The following is a 23,023-nucleotide window of genomic DNA, read 5'->3' on the forward strand; positions in this document are numbered from 1 at the left end:
GATTATTGCACAGTTTTCACACAAAGGGTGGTAGAAGTGTGGATACCTCTCCCACAAAAAACAATAGATGTTAGCTCAATTAATAATTTTAAATCTGAGATCAATAGATTTTTGCTAGCTAAGGGTATTAATATATATGGAGCCAAGGCGGGTAAATGGAATTAGGATACAGATTAGCCATGATCTCATTGAATGGCGGAACAGACTCGAGGGGCTGAATAGCCTACCCCTATGTTCCTAAGATGGGTTTTCAGGAGGCTTTTAAAGGTGGACAAAAAAGTAAAGAGGGAGCGGGGTTTAGGGAGGGAGTTCCAGAGAGTCTGGCCAAGACAGCTGAAGGGTCAGTTTACTAGAGATGGAGCAAAGGCAGAAGAGAAGAGGATTTAAGGTCATGGGAGAGGATGTTAGGGGCAGCAGGAGGGTGCAGAGGAAGGGTGGATTGAGGCCATGGAGGGATTTGTTAGATGAGGATGAAGATTTTAAATTTGATTCTTTGGAGGACAGGAAGCCAATGTAGGACAGGGGTGATGGCATGTGGAACCATGCAGGACAGGGTGGGACAGGGTGGGTCAGGATGGAACAGGGTGGGTCAGCATGTGGGTGGGAGCGGTTTGGACAAGTTGGGGTTGGAGAGTGGAGGTCAGGAGAGGGGTAAGGTAGGAATTAAGTCGAGACACGACGAAAGTTTGGATAAGGATTTCTACGGGAATAAGGGGAAGGTAGGGGCGGGGATTGGTGATGTTGTGAAAATACATGTAAATAATAGATAGGGTACAGGGTCAGTGGCAGTAACAAGCGGATAGGAGAGGAGAGTCAGTGACAAGGGAGCAGTATTTTCAGTGGGAGCCGAAAACATTGGCTTTTGTCTTCCTAATATTCAACTGGAGGAAATTCTGGCTCTTAATGTCAGCCGAGCAGTTTGTCAGCACAGAAATGATTTTGGGGTCGAGGGGAGTGATAGAGAGGTAAAGCTGAATTTCATTCACTGATACCTGGAAACTGACACAAGGATGTCACTGAGGGACAGAAGGTAGATAAGGAAGAGGAGGGGACTGAGAGTGTATCTTTGATTACTGAAATAACGCTACCAGGTTAGGCCGGCCATGGCATATAACGGTCAAATCCCGTTCGCACTAAAGCTCCCGCTGTAAGTGGTTGGGACTGTACCCCATTACAATTTCTCCAACCACCATGGGACATCTGTCACGGTCAGTCATAGTCACCCCCTGCTGTCATGTAATCTACATACACACCTTCAGCACCTATTCCTGATCATTCAACGTTGTTTCTTGCACTTAAAAAATTGAATTATGAAATAACCCGAATGAAACGACTTTGAATTAAAAGCATTCTACTCAGAAATTGTACTGTCTTCTAATATAGATTTACTTTAGGAAACAATGTATTAAATGGGGCCTTTTCTGCAAGGAAAGTATGCAAGAGCAGTCTGGTCTGACTCTCCCTCCCTGTGAGCAGCAGAGATGGAATGCAAATTCATTCTTTCTTCTTTGGGAACCAAAGACTCAGATCGTCAGGAATGCAACTTAATCACAGGGAATCTGGTAAAACCATTGAACGTGAAAATAGCATTAAAACGACAACAACTTGCATTTATATAGCGCCTTTAATGTAGTAAAACGCCCCAAGGCGCTTCACAGGAGCCTTATCAGACATAAATTGACACCGAGCCAGAGAAGGAGATATTAGAACAGGGGAACAAAAGTTTGATCAAAGAGGTAGGTTTTAAGGAGCATCTTAAAGTAGGAGAGAGAGGTAGAGAGGCAAAGAGACTTAGGGAGGGAATTCCAGAGCTTAGGGCTTAGACAGGTGAAGGCACAGCTGCCAGTGGTGGGGTAAAGGAAGTGGGGAATGCATAAGAGGGCAGAGTTGGAGGAACGCAGAGTTCGAGGAGTGTTGTAGGGCTGGAGGAGGTTACAGAGATAGGGAGAAGTGAGGCCATGGAGGGATTTGATAATTGAAGATGAGAATTTTAAAATTGAAGCATGAGCCAATGTAGGTCAGCGAGCAGAGGGGTGATGGGTGAATGGCCTAAACCGTACCATATGAAAGGTAGCCCCAATGCATTAACCTTTCAGATTGTTGATGATATGCTGTGTATTTCCAGGTTTTGTTGAAGAGGTACACTGTAACCCAACTGAACACCGCACAACGGCTCTGAAAGATTCAGAGCTTAACAGTTAATAGGAAACCGCTCTCTGAATAAAGACACCAGAGAGTAGGCCCAAAGGGATGGTCTCATTCTACAGAATTTCACAAGCGCTGCAGGTGACACTGCCAGTTCAAAACATTGTAAACCGCAGCACAATAGCTGGAATCTCTTGGGTCCCTTGAGTCAAGTCCAAAGGAAACAAAAATCAAAACTAATTAAATCTATTCACTCACTGATCAATGCAAGCTACAGGTACACTGAATGATACTGTAAGTTTATAAAAGAGACAGCTAGTGCCAAAACACAACATGATTAAAGTAACCTGAGTGGATGAATGCAACATCCATGTTCCTAAATACAAAGAACCCAACAACAAAAGTGAACCTGCGCACACGCATTGTGTGCTACCACTCCCAGTTGGCTGGTTAATCATAGAATCATAGAATAATACAGCACAGAAGGTTGCCATTCGACCCATTGTGCCTATGCTGGCTCTTTGAAAGAGCTACCCAATTAGTCCCGCTCCCCTGCTCTTTCCCCATAGCCCTGCAAATTTTTTCCTTTTCAAGTATTTATCCAATTCCCTTTTGAAAGTTATTATTGAATCTCCTTCCACCACCTTTTCAGGCAGTGAATTCCAGATCAGAACAACTCACTGCATAAAAAAATTCTCCTCATCTCCCCCCTGGTTCTTTTGCCATTTATCTTAAATCTGTATCCTCTGCTTACCCACCATCCTGCTAATGGAAGCCATTTATCCATATCTATTCTATCAAAACCCTACATAATTTTGACAACCTCTATTAAACCTCCCCTTAACCTTCTCTGCTCTAAGGAGAACAATCCCAGTTTCTCTAGTCTCTCCAAATAACTGAAGTCGCTCATCCATTCTAATAAATCTCCTCTGCACCCTCTCCAAGGGTTTTATAAAGGGCATGTGATTCACTCCATTAGATTACCGCCCAGGCAGTGAAGATGAAAATCTAGTCCCAGATTATTGTCCACTTTTCTGAGCATTGTATTCGCACAAAGCTTGGATTCAAATGGGGACCAGACTGGGTTGATTTGGGATGCAATTGGAGAAATTCAGGAACAGTAGGGGACTCTGAGCTCACGGTGAGTTTAATTGGTTTTCTGTTTATGAACAGGTAACCGTGGAAGATTTTGAACTCGCCTGCAAGGGCCTCTATAGAGCTTTGACCATTCGGGAGAAATACATGCGGCTGTCATTTCAGAGATACTTCAGAACCACTGCACATTTCCTGCGAAACTTGGGGGGTGAGCAATGGAAAGAGGAGGATGAGACGCACCCAGGTAAGGATATAGGAATGAGAAAAGGACACTCATGATACCTTGTTCACTCCACCAGTCAGGTCCAGTTTCAGATCCTGATCTAACCACTTTCATCTTATCTCTAAGCCAAACCCCAGCCTTGCACTGTCCAGAATAGGATCTAATTGCTTTCCTCTTGATCATCCGAGTCAGTATTTGCTGCATTCTTAAACAGTGAAACCTAGATGAAGGACCGCTCCGAGGTTGAAAAAAGTGGGAGGAAAGGTGAGATCGTCGAGTGATTGGGAGGGCACCACAAGCCTCCAGATAGCAGGGGGAAGGGATGACTGAGGAAGGTAAGATGTTCCACAGTTTCAAGACTCTGGGAAAGAAATGGCTAGTGTTAGAGAGCATTCTATTTGATAAATAGTCTAAGTATGGAGTAATGATTCCTTAAGTGTTCCTAGTAATTTGTTGCTATTTATCTAAATTAAGTATTACCAAATGTAATGCGGGGGCGGAGCCAATAACTGAGGAGTATGGAGAAGTTCAATCAACCAAAGATTTACTTCAGAGGAGCTGGTGAATCAGTGGCATTTAATGTATGTGATATCTAGAATTCTGCAAGAAGTCCTTGCATGTCATAGCTCCTTTGGCTAATAGCCCTACCCTCTTGTTTTGCCATGATGGTTTTGCCTAAAATATCTCTCTCCATGTACTGATTCCCTTCATTAGGTTACAAATTTGGATCATGCACTTCCCCAGATTCTTTTCCAATCAGAATAGATTTACTTTCCTCAACCTCTCTTCACCGCTCGTGATCTAATCCACTTTGTTGCCCTTATCTCAATTCTTTCCGTTGCCCCATTTGGGGACTACTGTGGCCGCAACTGGACAAATACTCCATGTGTGGTAAGGTACGCTGAGGATGCTGAAATGAATTGAGATTTATAACGGTCCTTAGCTCAATGGAAAAAGCAGCTCTTGTGTGACAGCGGGATTTTCAGGTATGAGTGAAATATTGCTGAATTTATTTCTTTTTTGTTCAGCTGAAAACTGTTTTGGATGCAGTGCTGTTTTCTGTTGGTAGGTGGCAATATCCCGATGCATTTCTCACTATAACAGGACAATCTGCTGTTGTGCAATTACTGTGCCTTGTATAATGGGGCCCAGCAATTCATTTCCTTTTCCTCGTTCCTAGTAATTTGATGCTATTTATCTAAATTTAATATTGCCAAATATAACAAGCATGGGTAGAGCCAACAACTGGGAAGTATGAAGGAGGCAATCAAGCAATGATTTACTCCAGAGGAGCTAGTGGATCAGTGGTATTTGATGTATGTGATATCTAGAATTCCGCAAGAAGTCCTTGCATATTGTGTTTTACCCACTGAATGTATGAGCAATTCTAATGGCAGTCTAGAAACTTTGACAGGCTGAAGAGCAAAGGGATGAGGGACTAGAGAAGCTGGGATTGTTCTCCTTAGAGTAAGGTTAAGGAGAGATTTAATAGAGGTGTTCAAAATTATGAGGGGTTTTGAAAGAGTAAATAAGGAGAAACTGTTTCCACCGGCAGGAGGGTCGGTAACCAGGGGACACAGATTTAAGATAATTGGCAAAAGAACCAGGGAGAATTTTTTTTTCCACAATGAGTTGTTATGATCCTGAAAGGGTGGTGGAAGCAGAATCAATAGTAACTTTCAAAAGGGAATTGGAAATTTATACTTGAAAAAGAAAAATTTGCAGGGGAAGGAGCAGGAGATTGGGATTAATTGGATACCTATTTGAAAGAGCCGGCACAGACACAATGGGTTGAATGGCCTCCTTCTGTGCTGTATGGTTCTACGCTTTTAAAAACTGTCCAGACTGCAAGTAACATTACATTATTTCTCCCTCCTCTGCTGACCCTTACCATTTCTATCCTGCTGACTCCGGTCCTTTATGTTCTGCTCTTCCTTCTGCAGGCATAGATACTGAAGACGGACTTCATTCCTGTTTAAGCCCCATTTCCCTTGGTTAAATTTCAAGTTGCACAACAGGATGATCAGCACCTGAAAGAGAAAGATAGGTTGATGATGAGGGGTCCTACCGTCACATTAACACATTAACTATCTTTCTCTTTTCAGAACATTTCCAAGATCTTCTGTTTTTATTTCAGGTTTCTAAATTTGCGGATTTTCTTTATGTCTCTATTTTTAAGCCATACATCCCTCCCTCAATACAAGGGTTACCTGATTCAAATGTGGAAAGTAATGGAGGGAATTCAAATATTTTCTGGTACATGTCTATATTGGATCTGGAGCACAGGGCAGGAGATCAAATCTAGGAAAACAAGAGCAAGGCCAGAATTAAGAGGCTTTCAGATCATCCCTTTCTGTCTAAAGCAGAGGGGAAGACCTAAAAAAATAGTGACTTGGTCAAAGTTGTCTCAGTACTATCTGTTTTGAAGATACTTGCTATGGGGAGGAGATAAGATAACACAAGGTTGCTCATCAGTTCGATGGTCTTTCCTCAGTTGGCCAGTATTATAGGTATGTTGTCTTTTTTTTTGAAGAACAGGTCAGTTTATTCAGGTCAGATATGCATTACAATGCTATTACTGTTTCCTTATATCTCAACAGATTGAAAAAAATTATCTTTTCACAGCAGAAAACTGACTACTTTTGTGTTTTAAAATGCCATCTATTTTACCAGTGGACTACTTATCATGGCCTTGGTCATAGAATCATACAGCACAGAAGGAGGCCATTCAGACTACCGTGCCTGTGCCCGCTCTTCGAAAGAGCTGTCCAATTAATCCTGTTCCCCTGCTCTTCCCCCATAGCCCTGCAAATATTTCTTTTGGTCGTAGGAATATAAGAGGGAGGTAAGGAGTTTCGAGGTTTTTGAAGTCCTGGGAAAGAATGAGTTAGAATAGCAAGTGGTGCAATGAGTCTTGATTTCAAAGCAGTAAGGATGCAGGGAGGATGTAGAGTGTGCATTTGTAGCCTAGGGAGGAATAATTGAGGAAATCTCAGAGGATCAATCACCATAGTAACATCAATAAAAGAGAAAGACAGAGGGAGGTTGGAGGTTGGAAGCCAGCGGTGAAGAAAGGATTGCCTGTCAGACAACCTTTTTTGTGTACCTTGTATCTGCTTTTGTTTATATATCGAATAAGCCAGTGATGGTTTCAATTTTTTATTTCAGTATTAATTCCACCTGTAAAGGATGGAGAGGACCCCTTTAGCCCAAAGGATCTACCTGAAAACCTTGGCTATGTGTGTAAGATGAAAGATGGTGTGATCTATATCTACGCCAATAACGAATCAGTCAAGAGAAATGAACCCAAAGATCTACCGTACCCCGACCTGGCCACCTTCATAGATGACATGAATTTTCTAATTGCATTGATCGCTCAGGGGCCTGTGTAAGTTACCACATTACTGGTGAAGGAAGAAACATTTTAGATTTAACCCATTAAACACTGGAATTTCATGCTATCATTAAAACAGTGGGAATTAGGCTTCCTTAATGGTCCAGTAAGTCAATGCGCCATTAAGCCGCACCAGACCAGGGAGGTCCCAGGTGTGATCCCTGGTATGTGCTGAGTCAGTTACTCTCCGCCAGGACAGCAGTAAGGGCACTACAATTGGCTCCGACACCCCTAGTCTTGGTAGGAGAAGAATTAACCAGTGACTTGCCCTGGATAGCCAATGTGTGACTATTGACTAAGGACAGGATTAGGCCCCACTGTAATCCTTTCCTTCTCCTCCACCATTAGACAGCCTGCCAACACTCACACTTAGGGCTTACACAGACATGTCCACATGGGTGAGGGCTGGTAAACCCTCAAAAATTACAGCCCAACATTCCTCAATGCCTTCGGGAGAAATAGAGAGGGAATTGGAGAAACAATAAGTGGTGAGACTCATGGATGGTTTTGCCTGAATCTGGATGGTTAAAGATGCTTTTACCCATTTACATAATCCTGCAGCATGATGAACTAAATCTTTGATTAATGGTGTTGACTGATTTCTTTCAAAATGTGTAGGGCCATGCACTGAAGTGAAGTGAGACATGCCCACTCCACTGAACGTCCCACCTCAGGAGAGGTGCTGGATTGGGGCCAATCATCCAACAGGGAGAGAGAGGGTAATTGCAATTTAGCCGAACTCCCATCCCGTACTAACAAGTAAATTGTATTCAGAATAGAAAGCTGTGGGGTGAGGTGTTGCTATAGTTACTTGCACCTGTTAATCCACTGAATAGTATGTACTATAGGGTTAATTGACTGCGTCCCTGCTCCCGGTGGAGAGCCATGATCGCAGGAAGCATAGTCGGTGGTAGGGCTATAACACTGTAGAGCTGATTCACAGGCCATGCTCCTTCTGTGCATGACTCTCCACAAAGAAGGAAAGAACAAACTCCCATTTATATGGCATCTTATTGCCTGTTTCTATGCTTAAAGTCTATGTAATTCTACGTAATGAATGTTAGCCAAGTCTTATTCAACTCTCTGCTATTCTTCAGATTGTGCCATGGGATCTTTTACAAGCAGATTGGCTCACTATCTCATCATAAAGATGGAGCTACTAACAATGCAACATTCCCTCAGTGCTGCACTGAAGTGTCAGCCTAAATTATGGGGGTAATTTTAACCTAACCTGCCCGGCAGGAAGCTGACAAGATTCAATTGTGCTGGGTGCAAAATGGGAACCCGATCCGATCCTGTCAGCTTCCAGCTTTAGAGGCATTGGGGGTGATTTTTAACCCCAAGAACGGGTGGGTTGGGGGTGGGTGGGAGTTGAAAATTGTTGGTTTTTTTGGGTCGCGACCGCAAAATTTTCGGACTTTGCGTTCCCAGTGAGAAGCCTGTACTTTTCCGCGCCGACGTTAAACCCGGAAATAAAGCCGGGTTACGGTCGTGACCCAAAAAACAACTATTTTCAACTCCCACCCGCCCCCAACCCACCCGTTCTTTGGGGTTTAAAATCACCTCCAACGTGTTTCCACTGAGCCAAATACGGAATTGTATCCTGTGGATATATAAGATGTATATATGCTGTGTGATCCTCCCCCGTTGTGTACAATAGCACAACCAGTTTTTGCAGATGATAATAGAATTCTATTTTATTTTAGAAAGGCCTTGGCTGAGATGAATTTCACTTCCTGTTTTCTTGGTTTAGAAAAACGTATGCCCATCGTCGCCTGAAATTTCTTAACTCTAAGTTCAACCTGCACGAGATGCTGAATGAGATGGAAGAGTTGAAAGAACTGAAGATAAACCCTCACAGAGATTTCTACAATGTCAGAAAGGTAAAGTGCCCGTCTCTTTATCTTGGTGTGTGTTAATAAAGCAGGAGACACACTGAATCTCACCCTACCACTGTCTCCGAAATACATTAACTGTGTCCTCCTGAACTTACGAACATACGAGCATACAAACAATGACCCTTTGGCCAACCAGCCTGTCCCACACAATTGTGATACATCACAGTATATACACTCCCCACCCCACCCCACGTGATCTCCTGGGAGAGGTGAAAAACCAGATTAAAACCCCGGCCAATTTGGGGGGAAAAAATCTGGGAAATTCCTCTCCGACCCCTTTGGCGATCGAAAATAGTCCATGAGATCACTCTGGCCCTGAATTTCTATGCATTACATTACTTGCCTTTTGTAAGAGGTGATCTCTGCCCCAGCCAGAAACAGGTCCAGCTCTCGCTTGAAGGAATTCAGCGTCCAGCGTGCGAGCCAGCAGCCGGTCCACTATTCTCTGGGAAAAGAACCACCCTCTGATATCTAACCTCGATCTGGCCCTATACAATGTAAAGTTGTGACCCCTGGTCCTCCCAGCCTATTGGAACAAACTGTCAACTGGAACACAATCTATTCCTTTCATCATCTTATAAACCTCGATCAGATCACCCCTAAGTCTACGCTTCTCTAAAGTGTAGAGTCCCAGCTCTTAGTCGGTCTTTATAACTAAGATGCTTTAAACTGGGAATTAGTCTAGTGGCCCTCCTCTGCACCCTTTCCAAAGCCTCAACATCATCCACCATGTGAGGAGACCAAAACTGGACACAGTATTCCAAATGAGGCCTGAACAAGGTCTTGTACAACCACAAAATAATATGCTTTCTCCTAGTTAATTGTCCTATAAATGCATCCCAACGCCCAATTTGCTCTAGCTATCGCTTCACGGCATTGCTCAGGAATGCACTAGAATGCCCAGATCTCTTTCTTTCTCAACCTGCTTTAATGCTTTTCCCTGAAGGGTGTAATTATGTTGAGCATTTGTCCTCCTAATATGTATAACACTGCACATTAAATTAAGCATCATTTGCCAGTCACAAGCCCAAACCCCCAACACATCAAGATCCGCCTGAAGCAGTCGAGCATCTGCAAATTTGCAGATCGTACCCCCAACACCTCCATCTAGATCATTAATAAAAGTTGTAAAGAGCAACGGTCCCAATACCGATCCCTATGGGACACCACTGGTGACTGTACTGATTTAATATTTTCGCCATGCCCAGTGAGTCCTTCATAACCTGTCCTTGAGCATCCTTCAATGGCCCAATACAGTCTTTGACAGTTCTCTGACTCTTCACTTAATTGTAAAAGTTTTTCCCATTACTTCCACAATTGTCTACAATCGTCTTTTCCATTATCCTTTTAGTTGATCTAATAGCAGCCTTCGTTTTCTTTAGCTGTCCTTTGTACTTAACTCTGTTTAGTTGAGTATTAGATGTCTTAAGATTGTAGAAACATTTTTGTTTACATCTTATTTGTCTGTGTACATGACCAGTCAGCCATCTTGGCTTTTTCTTACCACACTCCCTTCTTTTGACTTTATATGTATATGTTTGCCTCCCACATTTTTTTATCTTGTCCTTAAAAACTTTCCATTTGTATTCTACATCAGTCTCATCACCACCCAGTAGGGTTAGCCAATTAACCTGTTCCAAATTGTCTGCCATTTTAGCAAAGTTCACCCTTCTGAAACATGGTAAGAGTTGTAGATTTTCAGTACATTTGGTTCTACCAGCCAATCGAAACCATATAATGTTGTGGTCACTGTTGCCCAGGTGTTCCCCCAGCTTCTGAGGTCCCACTGATTGGTCCACCTAATACTTCCTGGCCCCACTGATTGGCCCATGCAATACTTCCTGGCCCCACTAATTGGTCCACCCAATTCTTCCTGGCCCCACTGATTGGTCCACCCAATTCTTCCTGGCCCCACTGATTGGTCCACCCAATTCTTCCTGGCCCCACTGATTGGTCCACCCAATTCTTCCTGGCCCCACTGATTGGTCCACCCAATATTTCCTGGCCCCACCGATTGGTCCACCCAATACCTCCTGGCCCCACTCAGTAAGAAAGGAGAAAAAACGCATAAGTGAAAATTAAATAGAAGACCAGTGAGAGAGAGAGAGCCCTGTGTTTAAATCGTTTCATGGCCTGTTCCCTCCCTATCTCCTCCACCCTACAAATCCTCTAGATCACTCCATTCCATTGCCTCACCATTGGCGGGCGTGCCTTCATTAAAGGCACTATTAATACAAATTGCTGTAGTAGTAGTAATAGTAGTTGCAGTAGTTATATTAATAGTAGGAATAGTAGTAGTAGTAGTAGTAAGTTACCGTAGTTCAAAGTTGAAAATGGCATGGGCAAGGATTCCAATAAACACAAAATAGACTGAGTGGCATTTAATCATGAGCCTGTCTAACTCAAAAGCAATTTAATGATGAATGGCTCACCCGCTGGCTGTGACACAGAGGCCAATCCCATTGCTCCAAAATATCATACAACCATTCACCTCCTCAATTCATGTTTCATCAAGACTTCAAAACTATATAATTCCTTGCCTCTGTTAGTCTTCCCTTCCTCCTACAATCTAAAGTTTTAAAAACCCAAGATTGGTGTCACCTAACTCCCTGATTGATCTTGTCCATTTTCTTACGCCTTTGAACCCTGCCGATGTCCCGCATCGTGAGCTTCAGCCTTTCACACAGGTTTCCGAGTGACAAGGTCTAAGAAAGGTCCATCTCCCTTTCTCTCCTCTCAGGTCGACACACACATCCACGCAGCGGCCTGCATGAATCAGAAGCATCTCCTGCGCTTTATAAAGAAGTCCTCTTGGCTGGATTCGGAGCGCGTTGTCTGGAAATCCGGAGACAAGAAGCTAACTCTGAAGGAGCTCTTCGCTAAGCTGAATCTGAATGCCTACGACCTGACCGTTGATTCCTTGGATGTGCACGCTGTAAGTGCGCTCAGTTGCATTTAAGGCACTCCCAGCAGAGAGCTGCATTTGAACCAAGTGCGGGTTGGAGATAAAGTTACAGCAATGCAGCCCTGATTCTTTGACCCACTCTCCCTTTGAGTGTGGATCATTGATGGGAGCATTGGAGTGCTGAATTTACCCTACATAGATACTATTGGGAGTGAGTAGTAAGGCAGGGGCAAAGAAGGGTAGGGTGTGCGGATGCCAACACAAGATGGCACCTGATTAAGCCGCTCGCTTTAACTCCCTGCTTTTTATAACAGGCACCAACCAATCTCCTGTGGCATTGCTCACAGGCAGTCTGAGTTCAGTTGTGATGTTTGACTGCTGAGATGGAATGGCGTTTAACCTGACCTGTCCCTTTAAGGCCACTGTTAAAGTACTTCCTTTGGAGAAGGTGTCTAACTAGGCAAATCTGTGGAATTGTGCCTATTTGTACAATTCCTGGGGTCACTCAGCAGTTAATTGTGCCTGTTTGTGAACTTCTGGCTGCAGGTCGGAAGAACTCAGCATTGGCTTTCCAGCAAACTGGCTTCCTTTCTGCTTTTGTGAAGCTTGATTTTGCATCTGTAACAAAGTGGGACACTTTGAAATGTGACATCTGGAGTGTGCCGAACATCGCAGTTTAGTCAGGATATTTGATATAACTCCCATGGCATTGCTCGCTGTGAGTGGAGGATATGCTGTGATATAATAACAGGGATGTTACAGTGTGTCATCAGGGCCACTGATTTACATGATAAGAATAAATCAAATCCTGATTTTATTATATGGCATTCCAGGATTTTTATCACCTACCTTCCTCCAACTCCGGTGTCTTGTGCATCCCCTACTTCCTTCGCCCCACCATTGGTGGCCGTGCCTTCAGCCATCCAGGCCCTCAGCTCTGGGATTCCCTCTCCAAACCTTTTCACCTCTCCACCTCTCTCCCAGGGGAGTAGATTTTGGTCTGGGCCTGTTTTCGGTCCCTGACTTGGCACGGCGCGACCAACGCACGCCCGAACCGCTGGAAATAAACAGCTGACATCAGTCAAAGTGACCATGAAGCTGTCGGATTGTCATAAAAACCCAGCTGGTTCACTAATGTCCTTTAGGGAAGGAGACCTGCCGTCCTTACCTGGTCTGGCCTATATGCGACTCCAGTCCCACACCAACATGGTTGACTCTTAATTGCCCTCTAAAGTGGCCTAGCGAGCCACTCCATCAGGACAACTAGGGATGGGCAATAAATGCTGGCCTTGCCAGCGATGCCCACATCCTGAGAATGAATAAAAAAACAAACATGCAATATGAAGTGCAGGAACTAACAAGTTTGAAACTGCATTTACTCAGGGTCGTCAGACTTTCCAGCGCTTTGACAAGTTTAATGCCAAGTACAATCCAGTGGGTGCCAGTGAACTCCGTGACCTTTATCTGAAGACAGAGAATGCCATAGATGGAGAATACTTTGCTCATATCATCAAGGTAATGCGATATGTTAACTTACTTGATTTATTGATCAAGTTAACTTACTTGATTTATTGCCATGCAGGTGTCTGCATCCTGTCCTGCACTAAGTCCTGCTCCACCTCAAGTCCTGGCTGGCCGACAGGAGCTCAGTCTCCCCCAACATATCAAATTTAAAGTCCTCGTCTTTGATTCCCTCCATAGCTATGCCCCCTGCTGTGTCTGCAACACTTCTTTGGTCCTTGAACTCTGGCCTTTTGTGAATACACCCTCCCTTTTTCCCACCATTGGTGGCAGACCCTTCAACAACCTTGGCTTCACTCTCTTCTTCCCTAATCCCTTCCTCTCTCCACTTCTCCTTTAAAAACCTTCTGAAAACCCATATTTTTGACCAAGCTTTCTAAGCTCTCGCCTCCTAATCTCTTCCTCCTTGGCTTGGCACCCGTTTCCCTGCCATATCCATTATGAAGCACCTTGAGGTGCTTTTACATGAAAGGCACTATATATTTGCATGTTGCTGTTATTCCGAGGACAGCATGGAATTGTCAAATATTGCTTCCTCAATCAATACCATCAGAAACAGGTTAACTGCTCAATCGTCTTAATGCTGCTTATGGAATGCTGCTTTGTGCCAAATGGCTGCCCACATTAACTTACATAATAGCAGTCAGTGAACTTCAAAGTATTTCATTGCACATGAAGCACTTTGAAACAGTTCTGAGAAACATAGTACGATACTAATCAAATGCAAATCTTTCCTTTATGTTTTCGGACAAAAACGTTTTACTCTGTGTTCATGGTCTCACCATATGGGGTGTTGTTTTTATTCGTTCATGGGAATCGCTGGGCGTCGCTGGCGAGGCCAGCATTTATTGCCCATCCCTAATTGCCCTCGAGAAGGTGGTGGTGAGCCGCCTTCTTGAACCGCTGCAGTCCGTGTGGTGAAGGTTCTCGCACAGTGCTGTTAGGAAGGGAGTTCCAGGATTTTGACCCAGCGATGATGAAGGAACGGCGATATATTTCCAAGTCGGGATGGTGTGTGACTTGGAGGGGAACGTGCAGGTGGTGTTGTTCCCATGTGCCTGCTGCTCTTGTCCTTCTAGGTGGTAGAGGTTGTGGGTTTGGGGGGTGCTGTCGAAGAAGCCTTGGCGAGTTGCTGCAGTGCATCCTGTGGATGGTACACACTGCAGCCGCTGTGCTCCGGTGGTGAAGGGAGTGAATGTTTAGGGTGGTGGATGGGGTGCCAATCAAGTGGGCTGCTTTATCTTGGATGGTGTCGAGCTTCTTGAGTGTTGTTGGAGCTGCACTCATCCAGGCAAGTGGAGAGTATTCCATCACACTCCTGACTTGTGTCTTGTAGATGGTGGAAAGGCTTTGGGGAGTCAGGAGGTGAGTGACTCGCCCCAGAATACCCAGCCTCTAACCTGCTCTTGTAGCCACAGTATTTATGTGGCTGGTCCAGTTAAGTTTCTGGTCAATGGTGACCCACAGGATGTTGATGGTGGGGGATTCGGTGATGGTAATGCTGTTGAATGTCAAGGGGAGGTGGTTAGACTCTCTCTTGTTGGAGATGGTCATTGCCTGGCACTTGTCTGGCGTGAATGTTACTTGCCACTTATCAGCCCAAACCTGGATGTTGTCCAGGTCTTGCTGCATGCGGGCTCGGACTGCTTCATTATTTGAGGGGTTGCGAATGGAACTGAACACTGTGCAATCATCAGCGAACATCCACATTTCTGACTTTATGATGGAGGGAAGGTCATTGATGAAGCAGCTGAAGATAGTTGGGCCTAGGACACTGCCCTGAGGAACTCCTGCAGCAACGTCCTGGGGTTCAGATGATTGGCCTCCAACAACCACTACCACCTTCCTTTGTGCTAGGTATGAGCCCAGCCAGTGGAGAGTTTTCCTCCTGATTCCCATTGACTTCAATTTGACTAGGGCTCCTTTGTGCCACACTCAGTCAAATGCTGTCAAGGGCAGTCACTCTCACCTCACCTCTGAAATTCAGCTCTTTTGTCCATGTTTGAACCAAGGGTGTAATGAGGTCTGGAGCCGGGTGGTCCTGGCGGAACCCAAACTGAGCATCGGTGAGCAGGTTATTGGTGAGTAAGTGCCGCTTGATAGCACTGTCGACGACACCTTCCATCACTTTGCTGATGATTGGATTTGTCCTGCTTTTTGTGGATAGGACATACCTGGGCAATTTTCCACATTGTCAGGTAGATGCCAGTGTTGTAGCTGTACTGGAACAGCTTGGCTAGAGGCGCAGCTAGTTCTGGAGCACAAGTCTTCAGCACTATAGCCAGGATGTTGTCGGGGCCCATAGCCTTTGCTGTATCCAGTGCACTCAGCCGTATCTTGATATCACGTGGAGTGAATCGAATTGGCTGAAGACTGGCTTCTGTGATGGTGGGGATATCAGGAGGAGGCCGAGATGGATCATCCACTTGGCACTTCTGGCTGAAGATTGTTGCAAACGCTTCAGCCTCGTCTTTTGCATTCACGTGCTGGACTCCGCCATCATTGAGGATGGGAATGTTTACAGAGCCTCCTCTTCCCGTTAGTTGTTTAATTGTCCACCGTCATTCATGACTGGATGTGGCAGGACTGCAGAGCTTTGATCTGATCCGTTGGTTGTGGAATCACTTAGCTCTGTCTGTAGCATGTTGCTTTCGCTGTTTAGCATGCATGTAGTCCTGAGTTGTAGCTTCACCAGGTTGGTACTCATTTTTAGGTACGCCTGGTGCTGCTCCTGGCATGCTCTTCTACACTCCTCATTGAACCAGGGTTGATCCCCTTGCTTGTTGGTAATGGTTGAATCTTTACAAACTGTGGTGTCTTTTGAAATAGAGTTCTAAGGGTCAAAAAAACCATGGGCCTTTAATCCCTGGTGTGAATGCCAGAATCTGCTTGCTGGTGATCTGCAGCACTGACCCCACCGAAGTTCATGGGGCCATAGGGAAGTCCCTTAAACAAACTAAGTGGGAGCCCATGCCCCTGGGGTACCTACCTGCTCCAGAAGGCCACAAAAAGTAGCGGGGTGTGACTGTTCCGAGGGCGGGTGCTGGGGCCTCCCAGAAAGATGCCAGCCTTGCCCCATTGGCCCCTTTAATAAGGTAGGTGGCCAGGTCTGGATCCTAAGGTGGGCCTTGGATCCACCGATGCTCTGCCAGGCCAAAAACGTTGGAATTCCTGGCCTGGGAGTCCTTGCCCACAGCCACATCCCCCATTATGATGGTGGCCTTGTTTGAGGTGGCCAAATCGGCATTAATGAGCCGGTAATGGCCTCAAAATGGGGCCGGTCGACTTACCGTCCGTTAAAACCAATGCTACGGTTGTCACCATCTTTAAAACGTCCTCCTGCTGGGCGGCCGAATCCCCCACCTGTTTCAGGCAGTAGAGCCTCTTAATGTGCAAATTGGGGTCCCGTGACGTACATAGGACCCCGATTGCCATTTTAGGACAGAACTGGACGTGCGTCGTGCATTGTGGATACTCTGACCAGTTTCACTGGCGGTACAGCCAAATAAGGCCAAAAAAGGGTGAACTATTCATTATTTTTGTGGTACCTGAGGAGCAGTCCTGCTTCACCTGGGCGCTGACGCCCCCGAATTCCCCCCATCCCCTCCTCCCCTCCCCCCAGGACTTAACCTTGCTGTCAGCTGGATTGCCTCCGGGATGCCTGATATTGCTCCAGTCTGATCCCGGTGCACTGCATCGGGACATCGGTGTGAGGACGAGCAGCTTGCTGGTTCGATTTCAATGACTCCGACCTCTCCGCTCCCGCCATGGGAGGATCATTGGCCCCCCTCCATCGATCGATTGGCTCCCCTCCATCGATCCATCGCCCCCCCTCCATCGATCCATCGCCTCCCCCCCATGTCAATCGATCGGCCCTCCTCCGTCAGTCAATCGGCCCCCCTCCGTCGGTCGATCGGCCCCCCTCCGTCGGTCGATCGGCCCCCCTCTGTCGATCCATCGGCCCCTCTGTCGATCGATCGGTCCCTCTGTCGGTCGATCGGCCCCCCCTCCATGATCAATCAGCCCCCCTCCGTCGATCGATCGGCCCCTCCGTCGGTCGATCGGCCCCTCTGTCGATCGATCGGTCCCTCTGTCGGTCGATCGGCCCCCCTCCATGATCCATCAGCCCCCCTCCGTCGATCGATCGGCCCCTCCGTCGGTCGATCGGCCCCCTCCGTCGATCGATCGGCCCTCCTCCGTCGATCCATTGGCCCCTCCGTCGATCGATCGGCCTCTCCGTTGGTCGATCGGCCCCCTCCGTCGATCGATCGGCCCCCCTCCGTCGGTCGATCGGGCCCCAAAGTTCATGTGAGGATAGGGCTGTAATGACCCCATGATCAAATAGCCCTTCGACATTCAATATCCAGGCTGACTTTAGAAGAATGGCCACTTGGGCAAGGTACAGGATAGCTGCTGTGGAACTGAGCCCAGTTTGAGCTAATGCCTTCAGGAGAGGAGGGGAGAAAATTAGGGGGAAAGACAATTGCTCCTTATTCCTCCAGCACCTCCTAATACCCCAATGCTATGGGAAAGCCCTTGAATTTTAAAGGTGCATTATCTTCATGAAAATTGGCAGGCAAACCTTTCTTCATTTATTTATAAACAATCAAAATGATGGTGCACACTGTCCAAAAACCTATTATTGCCCTGAAAAGGATGAGTTGATTTCCTCTCTCCCCGAACATAAAATGGTTTACCAAAGAATTCTCTGTGAAGGCAGCGCCTGTTTAAGTATTGAATTAATGAAATCTCTACTGTTTTTGAAACTCCCTCTTTCGGAGAACTTCCTCCGTTCATTGTTCTCCCTGACTGAGAAGGCAACTAGTGTCCAGACGGACACGAGTGATATTCTGAAACCAGGTTCTTGCAGCAGCCAGCCTGGGGTGATTCGTTGTCTCTCAATTTTGTTTCCTCCTTGTGGCGAAGTGGCTGTGATTTGAGACTTCGAGTGGGGGAAGCATTGGTACAAAAATCCAAATCCCAGCACTCTATATGGCAATGTATGTTACTGCTCCAATCCACAACCCACCCACACTGCGCTGGAGGACTCTCTATTTTTTAAGAGCGAACAGTTTGGGTATGTACCAGTGGCCGTCGGTGATACTAATGTTACCTCTATAATGTGGCAGGAAGTGGCGTCAGATTTGAAAGATGCCAAGTACCAATACGCAGAGCCACGTTTGTCCATTTACGGACGGGCACCAACCGAGTGGACTAAGCTGGCATCGTGGTTCATCAAGCAAAAAATCTTCTCTCCCAACATGAAATGGATGATCCAGATCCCCAGAATCTAGTAAGTCGGAAGCTGCACCAAGGAAAGAGATGCATGAGGGTTCAGGTGGGTTTGTTGGCCAAATCTTGTTACAGACAGGCTGCCGATATATGAAAGCCAAGCTGAAGGGTGGAACACAGGGCAACACAAAGGGTGAAAAAGTAGGAGAGAAGACGAAGTAAATTAAGAACTTTTGATTAGAGAGTTCGGTGCTTAATCCATCTCTGAATTTCTGTTTCCAATTCTAATTTCAATGGTGGGCTGTATTTACATGGCATGTTCTCAGCAGTGGGCTCTCTCTGTTCCATTCAGTCTGACACGTACAGGCGGGCATAGCTTGCCCTGCATCAGGCCATCGCCGCAGCTTGAATGCAAAGTACATCTCATTGGGGAGGGAAGAAAGAGGAAGCATGGGAGAGTAAGGACTTTTACAAAAAGTGCCGCACAAGAGGCAACCTCATCACCTGAGAATTATAAACATGGAATATTAGGGAGATCAGGGGCGGGATTCAGAGCTTGGAAAGATCATCATGGAACGGCTGCCGGACACAGGCATTGTTACCTGCAAGCTCGTACGGATACAGAACAAAAAACAAAGACCACGGGAAACACTGAGCAGATCTCTGTGGGGTGAACTGATGAGTTAGCCTCGCAGGGGTAGGCTCTTCATCAGGTCCACGCGAAGAGGTACTGGGGAGAACATCTGTGGGGCAAGAACAAGCAATTACACCTCCCTGGCTGACCTTAAAGAACAGGTTCTCTCACTAAGGTTTAGGGTAACAAAGTCTGAACCATCCCAACCAGCTCCAGTTCGGCTCAGTCCCAAAACAGAATGAGGTTGCAGGTGAGGAACACTCAGAAGGAGGCGCTGATTTTCTCTAATGCTCCTTAAAAGGTTGAGTTACTTCAATTAAAATGTACTTTGGTTTCTGATGCCAGATCTGTCTGCTTTGTTTCTGATTTTTTGTTTCAATCTTATTTTTAAGTGATATTTTCAGAGCCCAGAACTTTATCTCACACTTTGGAAAAATGCTCGAAAATATCTTCATGCCAATCTTTGAAGCAACGGTGAATCCTCAGGATAATGTCGAGCTCAGCGTTTTCCTCAAACATGTGAGTAAGGATGTCAGGAGACATACAAACTGGTGAGATCCATTAGCCCTTTACATGGGCTCTGTGACATCGCACATGATGGGGGTCATGCAACAAAGGTTCACTAGATTGATTCCTGGGATGAGAGGGTTGTCCTATGAGGAGAGATTGAGTAGAATGGGCCTATTCTCTCTGGAGCGTAGAAGAATGAGAGGTGATCTCATTGAAACAAAAAATATTCTTAGAGGGCTTGACAGGGTAAATGCTGAGAGGCTGTTTCCCGTGTCTGCAGAGTCTAGAATTAGGGGACATAATCTCAGGATAAGGGATCAGCCATTTAGGACCAAGAGAAGGAAAAATTTCTTCACTCAGAGGGTTGTGAATGTTTGGAATTCTCTACCCCAAAGGGCTGTAGATGCTCAGTCATTGAATATATTCAAAACTGAGATGGATAGATTTTTGGACACTAAAGGAATCAAGGGACATGGGGATCGGGCGGGAAAGTGGAATTGAGGCCGAAGACCAGCCATGACATTATTGAATGGCACAGCAGAGTTGAGGGGCCATATGGCCTACTCCTGCTCGTATTTCTTATGTTCTCATATTCTTATTTTGGCTTTCTGCGATAGTGTAAATCGGGCAATAACGATTTGGCATCTCATTTTACATCTCTCCTGATTTTTATTTCTATTGACTTCAAAATTAGTCCCGGAATCTTTGGAGCATGCCTCATTGACACTGAGACTATATTAGCATTTCCTGACTGATGAATTAACAAGTTGTTGTTCTCATCTCTGGGGCCTGGGTTCTAGATTACATACCATAGGCCGTTACTCCGGTACAGTACTGAGGGTATTGCTACAGTGCATTGTAGCAGTGCTGTCTCTTCTTCAAGCGCTGTAAAAGGTCCCATGGCAGCGTGAGAACAGCACGGAGTCTCCTAGTGTCTTAACCAACATTCATCCTTCAAACAAAATTGAGTAAATATTAACTGGTCATTCATCTCATTGCTGTGTGAGGGATTTGGCTATGTGCAAAATGCGTTTGTCTACACAATAACAGTCATTGTGCTACCACTCAGTCATCAGCTGTGGTGCAGTAGGTAACCCTCTTGCTTCTGAGTCAGAAGGTTGTAGGTTCAAGTCCCACTCCAGAGACTTTAGCACAAAATGCAGGCTAACACTCCAGTGCAGAACTGAGTGAGTGCTGCACTGTCTGAGGTGCTGTCTTTTTGATGAGACGATAAACCGAGGCCCCGTCTGCCCTCTCAGGTGGATCTGAAAGATCCCATGCCACTATTGCGAAGGTGAGCAGGGGGGTTCTCCCCGGTGTCCTGGCCAACGTTTATCCCTCAAAACATCACTAAAACAGATTATCTGCTCATTGCTGTTTGTGGGACCTCGCTGTGCGTGGAGATGAGGCGCTCTATAAATGTGAGTCTTTATTGTGATAGTGGCCGATTCCGTGTGATAGATAACAATTTTATTTTGGTTAATGAGCCTCATCGTCTCCTTTCTTCAATGACCCAGATCACTGCCTTTGACAGCGTGGATGATGAGTCCAAACACAGTGGCCATATGTTCTGCGTAAAGAGCCCGAAACCTGAGGAATGGAACATTCCAAAGAACCCCTCATACTCCTACTACCTCTATTATATGTATGCTAACATCATGGTCCTCAACAACCTCCGAAGGTAAAGACCTTTAATCTGCCGAGAGCCGCAGTGTGAGGTCGTGAAACTGGCTGCTGTATTTGTTAAGCTGTTTGCATGTGCAGAAAGTATTGATTGATTGCTCATAGTGACGTTAGCTTACTGCATTTCCACCTACTTCCACCTCCGTAACATTGCCCGTCTCCGCCCCTGCCTCAGCCCATCTGCTGCTGAGCCCCTCATCCATGCCTTTTTTACTTCCAGGCTCAACTATTCCAATGCTCTCCTGGCCGGCCTCCCACTTTCTACCCTCTGTAAACTTGAGCTCATCCAAAACCCTGCTGCCCATATCCTAACTCGCACCGAGTCCCAATCACCCATCACCCCTGTGCTCGTTGACCTACATTGGCTCCCAGTCTGGCAATGCCTCTTGTGCATCCCCAATTTTAATCGCTCCACCATTGGCAGCCGTGCCTTCAGCCCTAAGCTCTGGAATTCCCTCCCTAAACCTCTCCGCCTCTCTACCTCTCTCTCCTCCTTTAAGTCGCTCCTTAAAACCTACCTCTTTGACCAAGCTTTTGGTCACCTGTCCTAATATCTCCTTATGTGGCTTGGTGTGAAATGTTTTCTGATTTATGCTCCCGTGAAATGTCTTGCAACGTTTTACTACGTTAAAGTGATATATAAATACAAACTGCTGTTGTTGCATCTAAACATCTAAAAAGAGTTTGACTCTCATTACCTTGTCAAAACTCCTTAACCCTCATCTGTGACAAACACTGCAAACCAAGAAAAAAAATAATCACTGTAGATGCCAGCTTTGGAATTTAGGATTTCCTCAAATGTTTTTCACATAAACTATCAGGAAACAGGAAAAGATATTTTTCTTCATTCCTTTGCACTGTGACTTTATCTAGTTATGTAATTGAAGAAGTCCAGTGATTTTTCATTGTGGGAGGGGGTGGGGGTATTACGAGGGGATGATTGCCTTTGGGGTTGGAATGTGTTAGAAAATCGCCAGCTGCAATACACTTGAGGCTGACTTTCCACACCAGTGTTTCGTTGTATTCAGTCGCCGTGACGCAAGGCAAAGCTTTGTCTCCAGTAGACTTTCCAGATTGAGCGTATATTTTGTTGAAACTGATACTACTGCAGTGCAGTGATGAAGTGTGCTGGAGCTCTGAGAAACTGTACATTGAGGGCCAGGCCCCAGGTTCACTCTACTGATTCACCACATGATGAGTTCCCTCTCTGCACTGTAACGAGGAGATGTTCAAGTGCTGCATTGTCAGAGGTGTTTGTATTGTATATATAAAGTTTATTTTTTCAGTTGCTTCCAGGCCTTTATTCACAGAGATCCACATTACCCAACACTACATCCCAGATAAGCTCTCATATAAAGGGATACAAGAGAGTTCCCAATTGATATAAATAATACGGATACAGTTAACAAGAGGTGCCATCCTTTGCTCAGGTGGACGTTAACGATTGGATGGCACTATCTCTGTTATACTTTTGAGTTTTTGCGTAGATATGTTACTTGGGTTCAGTGTTAGTGACTCCTTCTGTAAATGGACCTTGCGTCCCCTATAAACCAGAGTGTGCCTTTAGCTGCCCAATATCTAGGTGAATGTAACAAGACCCTGGGATCAAACAGAGCAACCTTGCCCCTGTATTCCGACTTACTGGAATATAGCACATGCCACATCTTTTGTCGGTGGATGAATATACAATCAGACTGAGGCTGATAAACTAACTAGCAAATTTATTTAACATAGAACAGGTAAATGAACAGTACTCAGTGCAAAAAGTATATTTACAGTAATT

General features: G+C 45.6%; 1 protein-coding gene across 1 annotated transcript in view; it reads left to right on the forward strand.

Annotated features, from left to right (window-relative positions):
* ampd1 (adenosine monophosphate deaminase 1 (isoform M)) overlaps nucleotides 1-23,023 on the forward strand; it is a 49,609-nt gene that overhangs the window by 15,842 nt on the left and 10,744 nt on the right. The window contains exons 4-11 of the mRNA XM_068007286.1: nucleotides 3,319-3,484; nucleotides 6,632-6,851; nucleotides 8,611-8,740; nucleotides 11,496-11,690; nucleotides 13,044-13,175; nucleotides 18,311-18,474; nucleotides 19,440-19,566; nucleotides 21,075-21,238. Coding sequence (XP_067863387.1) covers nucleotides 3,319-3,484; nucleotides 6,632-6,851; nucleotides 8,611-8,740; nucleotides 11,496-11,690; nucleotides 13,044-13,175; nucleotides 18,311-18,474; nucleotides 19,440-19,566; nucleotides 21,075-21,238 — 1,298 coding nt within the window. The remainder of the gene's footprint in view (nucleotides 1-3,318; nucleotides 3,485-6,631; nucleotides 6,852-8,610; nucleotides 8,741-11,495; nucleotides 11,691-13,043; nucleotides 13,176-18,310; nucleotides 18,475-19,439; nucleotides 19,567-21,074; nucleotides 21,239-23,023) is intronic.

This window comes from Heptranchias perlo, chromosome 27 (genome assembly GCF_035084215.1).
Source record: "Heptranchias perlo isolate sHepPer1 chromosome 27, sHepPer1.hap1, whole genome shotgun sequence".
In the NCBI taxonomy this organism is placed as follows: Eukaryota; Metazoa; Chordata; class Chondrichthyes; order Hexanchiformes; family Hexanchidae; genus Heptranchias; species Heptranchias perlo.